This window comes from Mus musculus, chromosome X, assembly GCF_000001635.26.
Source record: "Mus musculus strain C57BL/6J chromosome X, GRCm38.p6 C57BL/6J".
NCBI classification, from domain to species: Eukaryota; Metazoa; Chordata; class Mammalia; order Rodentia; family Muridae; genus Mus; species Mus musculus.
In genome coordinates, this window is record NC_000086.7 from 163,759,593 (window position 1) to 163,765,563 (window position 5,971).

The 5,971-nt window shown below is 46.1% G+C and overlaps 1 protein-coding gene across 1 annotated transcript; it reads right to left on the minus strand.

Annotated features, from left to right (window-relative positions):
- Positions 1-546: 546 nt before the first annotated feature.
- Rnf138rt1 (ring finger protein 138, retrogene 1) lies at positions 547-1,740 on the minus strand. Its single transcript, NM_028842.3, has one exon. The coding sequence runs from the start codon at positions 1,389-1,391 to the stop codon at positions 645-647; it is 747 nt and encodes a 248-aa protein (NP_083118.1). The 5' UTR covers positions 1,392-1,740; the 3' UTR covers positions 547-644.
- Positions 1,741-5,971: the final 4,231 nt, after the last annotated feature.

Consider the following 5,971-nt stretch of genomic DNA (forward strand, 5'->3'; position numbering starts at 1 on the left):
CATGCCTTCCCCCTCCCCTTCCCCATTCATCTCCCTCCTCCATCTCCCACCCCTCCTATCTGTATTCTTCCCCATCCTTCCCACTCCTTTTCCATTTACCTCCCTCCTTCCCTACTCCTCCTATCTCTCTTCCCTTACCCACTTCCTCTTTTCCATTCCTCTCCCTCCTTGCTGTCCCCCTCCTGTGTTTCTCTTCTCACCCATCCCTCCTCCCCACATACCCTCTCTCTCTCTCTCTCTCTCTCTCTCTCTCTCTCTCTCTCTCCTGTCCTGGAACTCACTTTGTAGACCAGGCTGGCCTCGAACTCAGAAATCCACCTGTCTCTGCCTCCCTAGTGCTGGGATTAAAGGCATGTGCCACCCCACCCAGCCCCACATACTATCTCTTCCCTTGCTCCTCCCCATTCCTGATCCCCACCCTCTTTTCTTCTCTCCCATCCCTCCCCACTCCTCTTCTGTCCTCTTCCTTCCCCCTCCCTGATCCTCTTGTCCAAGGGACTAAGTTTTAACATAATTTCGATTTGTAATGAAAGAAAAACTAAAAGGTCAGACTGATCACTTTTATTTAAAACATCAAGTTATTGAAGGGATGTTTTAATGTAAATTGTCCCTTAGGAACAATTGTAGAAATGAGTACAGTCCCTCTAGATGTTGACGTGGAAGGACTCTTCAATGGCGATCTGAAATTGGGTTTCCTCATCCAGCTGAAGATTCACGAAATCTCCGTAATCAAACTGATGCCTCTGATTAAGGTGACTAACAAAATTTCTGGTGAGTTGAGGCGGGTCGCCCCATGGAAGAGATAGGCAAATTGGGCAAGTGACTGAAACGACACGACCTCGGTGGCTGCTGTTGCAATGATCCAGCAAACGTTGCCTGCTCATGGTTACTTCTTCACACAGAGGACAATCGAAGGTGGGCTCATCAGGTGGGCTTGCGTTCTCTTCCTCTTCTTGTAAAACCTCAGCATTCGCTGAGGCCGGTGCCTCGTTGTTACTGTTGCCCACGGAGTTTGGAGACTGTTGGAAGCTTGAAACAGATGTAGAAACTCCAAATTCATCCTGGTACTTTTCGCAAGTTTTGTAGTGCTGCCTCATACGATAGAGTTCAACGCGCTGGGAACAGCATCGGCAATTACCAGGAAAATGTCTCATGATGGTTTCGAGGTCTACAGCCCTCACTGGACAAGCTCTTTCTCTTCTAGTCACATTTCCACGGCACAGGGGGCAGTGGAGCCGGCTCTCCTTCATTGCACTCAGGAAACATTTTCTGCAGAAAACATGCTTACAGGCCGCGACCCGAACTGGCGTTTTGAAGACTTCTTGGCATATCGGACAGTAGAAATCATCTTCAGTATAAGACGTGGTGGAGGCAGATTCTTCCTCGGCCATAGTGGCGACCGGTAGAAGCCCAAGGCGATGGCGGCTCGCGGCTGCCAAGGTGGCGGTGGCGGCTCAGAGCTCCCCTCCGGATCCTCTCCAAGCAGCGCTTTGGGTCAAGCTCTCTCCGCGGCAGATCCGCAGACAGGTGGTCCCCTGCTGCAGTCCGATTTCAGCGCCTTTCTGTCCAGCAGTTGAGTGAGCTTCAGACCACTGGATCTCCAGCGAATGACGGGTGATGCTCTGTTCTTATGAGCCTCAGAACCCGCCAGACCCGAAGCTCATGGTGATGGAGATACCTCCTATTCAGCCATCAGTTGAGAGGTAACTGCTGCCTGCCAGGCTGGTTGGTCACTGCAGAGTGGATAGCCACAGGAGAGCCGGAGGCGGGGTCAATAGGACGGCCTCCATAGCAACCAGCGCGTCGCGCCTTCAGCTGGTTGTGACGTAAGCTGCCAGGTCCGCTTACTTTACCAAGTTTTTTTTTGTTTGTTTGTTTTCTGTTTTTGTTTTTAAATCCAGCTGGGCCTAGTGGCGCAGGCTTGTAATCCTAGCCATTAAGGGGTGCTGAGGCAGTATGATCGCGAGTTCAAACCCAGACTGAGAGATTTAGGGAGCCCCTGTCTGGGAAGAGTACAAAGAGATCCGCCAGCACAGCTTGGTGATTCGATTGCAAGCGCAAGCCGCTGGATTTAATCCCTACGTCTTCATAAAGTCCTCCAGGTACCTAAGTGATCATTCTATGTGGACCACTGCTATCAGGCTACTGTGTGTAACAGTATATTGGCTCTCCTGTATATACCACGTTTCTTTACTCTTCAGCGTGCATCATTTAAAATTCCTAAAATTCACTAATTCAGCTTGTCAGTCCTCTCCTTTCATTAATGAGAACTGAGAAACCTCTCAGTCCTTAAACTAGACAGGTGAGGCCCATAGATCCAAAGCAGAAATCTACAAGCTAAATAGCTGACCTCTTACCAGACCCCTGCTTTAGGATTTTTCCCATCTGTTCTACAAAGCCAAGCAAGAAATTGTGTGATGTTAACTGTATATGAGCTTGAGAAATTATCTACTCTGAGGTCCAGGCAGATGAAATATTTTCTCTCATATCACCCAACAAATTAGTGATGTCCTAGATGTTCCGACAAGAGCAAGAGCCTGACCCTTCGCCATCACCATGCACTTCTGAGTTTCTACTCAGTGTCCCTTGTCACCCAGAGCCACTGACAGTGATAGTGCATATCTTCGAGAGACTTTATTTTTATTCACTTAAAAAATTCTCACCCAAGACTTAGCTAAAAATGTAGCTTTTACCTTCATCATTGCTGCCTGTCCTTCCCTGGGCACTCCCCTGAGGGTGCTCAGGTATGCTAAATCCAAAAGGTGAACACAAACACACACACGGGGGGGGGGGAGAAGTGTTGAAATACAAAAGGCACACCAAGAGCCTCTGATTGCTCATCTGTAAAATGGCACCGTGGGCTGCAATTGAAATTGTTCATAGACTTCTGAAAATATCAAGTGAGATGGTATCCCAAACGTGTTCTCCATGGAACTGTTTCCTAGCAAACAGTGTCTTATTAACCAGCTACCCAGTGTGCTGTACATAGATTTCACAACTTACCCACTTCCTGTAGGATGTCTAAAATAATTGGCCCATAATATTTCTAAACTGTATTCCAGGCGTCTATGGATTTATGACATACATATGGATTTCCACCATGGAGACTGAATCCTCCCAGTATCGATGGTGCATCCTTCCAGACTTCAGGTTCCCATTACTCTTTCTTTCAAAATCACAAGCCTTGTTAGGAAATATGAGGCTTTAAGCAGAAGTGATAGGAGCAGTAGTCCACTGTTAACCTGGAGGTGACAGCTTAATAACCATTGATAATAAGCTTGGGATTTTTTTCTGGCTCAGAGAGTAGAAACAGTTCCAGATTTGCTGTTCAACTTCAGGAAGGTAGCATTGCTACCACCACTATTTTAAATGGCACTGCAAATGGAGCTTTCCCACCTACCCCAATCCAAAGGGAGCAGAAAGGAGGGGGAGAGAGCTAGCTCAGGCAGACAGCAGTGGCTGCCACTACAGTTGTCCTAATCCATCACTAGCTCACATCACAGAAAACAGAAAAAAAATGCTCTCCCATATTTCCTTGATGCTAAGGATTATTACTTCAGGTCCACTTATACGTGTGTGTGTGTGTGTGTGTGTGTGTGTGTGTGTGTGTGTGAGGGGGGGGAGGGAGAGAGAGAGAGAGAATTGTAAAGTAAAAAGACAATTCAATGAAAATGGGCAGAGACCTAGGCCTGTAGCCCTAGCACTCAAGAGGCTAAGACAGGAGAATAAGCATGCGTTCAAGACCACCCTAGCCTGTATATAGCAAGAAAAATAAAGAAGACAAATAAACAAAATATTTGAACAAGTGCTTCACTAAATAAGATGTACAAATGGTGAATACGCACATTAAAAGACAGCCAACATTGTTAGTCCTCTGAATAGGCAAATTCAGACCACAGTGAGATACTATATGCAACTATTAGAAAGACCAAAATAGGGGCCAGAGGCACCTTGGCAGTTAAGAGCACTTACTACTCTTGCAGGGGACTTAGCTCCCAATACCCACAGGGACAATCACATCCATAGTAACTCCAGTTCCAAGGGATATGCCCTCTGACATCAAAGGGCTCCTGCACACATGTGGTGCACCGACATACACTAGGGCACAGACACATAAAATAAAAGAAATAATTTTTAAAGACTGTCCCAATGCTATGCAACAGAATCAGATACTATGAAGCAGGGTAAGGAGTCAGGATGGGGAGGAGCCAGAGCGGTCTTGGATCTGAGCTCTGAAATGTCATGGGAAACACTCTGGTGCTTTCTTATTAAATCAAACTTACATTTAACACACAACTCAGTAGATCTGACTTCGGGGGATTTTCCCAAGGCAATACAACCTTGTATTGCACACAGAACTCTGCCATGGCCCTTTTTATTGGCCATATTCATGACCAGCAAAAGCGAGTATCCTCCGTTACAGAATATATAAGCAAACTGCGGTAGAGCCATACAGTAAATGCTACTTGGCAATAACATAGGACAAACAACCAAGAAATGGCACAGTGTGAATGACGCCTGAATAGTGGGTGAAAGAGGCCACATCAGGCTGCATCCTGCCCGATGCTACCTATGTGGCATTCTGGAGAAAGGGCAACAACAGAAACCAGAAACCAGGAGCTGGGGTTAAGGAAGAGGATAATTAGAAGCCAGCAGCAAGGTCCCCAGCACAGGGACTTGTGGCTAAAGGCTGTAATACCAATACTTAAGAGGCTGAGAGAAGATCACAATGAGTTCAAGGCCAACCTGGGCAACATAATGATTTCTGGATTGAGCTATAGTATGAGACTTATCTCAATGAAAAAACATAATAGACAATAGAGAGATAGATAGAAGACACCAAAGGAAAAATGAGACTGTCCAGAGGAAGGAAGGGAAACAATGGGAGAGGTGGGAGAGGAGCAAAAGAGGTCAAAGTACATGACAGACATGCTCTGTCTGTCATGAAGGTATAAGAACTTCTTCATGAAACCTATCACTATATAAAATTAGTATACATTTTAAAAACACTGTTATATCAAAGCCAGTGGCCTGGAGACATGGCTCAGTGATAGAGTGCTTGCCTGAGACTCTGGGTTCCATTCACAGTACTAAAACAGCAAAGCAAAACAAACAGAAAAGCTAGACACGGTGGTGCACCCCTATAAATTCAGCACTTGGGGGGGGCTGAAGTAGGAGGAAAAGAAAGAAGGGGGAAAAGGAGAGAAAAAGGGAGGGAAAGAGGAAAAGAAGGAGTAAACAGAAGAGACAAGAGGAAGGGAAGCAGGCAGCAAGAGCCCTTTGTAGTGTTGGGAGTGTGTATCTTGTTAGTCGAGGTAGTTACAGGACTGTGTGACATGCTAGGTCATGGTAGCTGCATGCATTTGTCAAATCTCATAGCCTAAGACAAGCCCCAAAAGGTAGAATTCCCCTACATATAATTTGTTGTTCGGGGAAAAAAAGAAAAGAAAAACAAGGAGGAAGGCAGACAAGAAATAAAAATCAACGTGAAAAAGTACAATCCACATTGTGTCTTGTCAAATGCTGCCCACCAACACTGTAATTATCCAGTTTATTTATCTGCAAGGACAAATATGCCATTTCCGGGACTGTGATCGAGGGCTCTGAAATAGCCTCAAAACATCATATGGACAAAAATCCCTTGTATGTTTGGGCCACGATTTTACAAGCAAGGAAGAGCAAAGCAGCTGTGCTGGTAAAAGGTGCTGCATGGAAACCCTCTTAGGAGGCTTAAGGCTGGAGCTCTGGCCATCTTAATTTGAGAGACACAGGTGGGCTGATGATGCCCTCTGAATAGAAGGCAGGAAATTTTGCACAGCTTTGTTCAAGCCGGTGAGTCATTTTGAGTGAATCTGTTCAGAACAGCAATTCCTTAGGGCAACAGGCATCACTCATTACTGAGGCTGGAAAGAAATGCCAACCCACTCAGAGGCACAGCCTTCTCCGCTGCCCCCTTCTAAACCTGAAAGCA

Coding starts and splice junctions, on each gene's coding strand:
- Rnf138rt1 (NM_028842.3), bottom strand. CDS start 1,391: ATGGCCGAGGAAGAATCTGCCTCCACCACGTCTTATACTGAAGATGAT.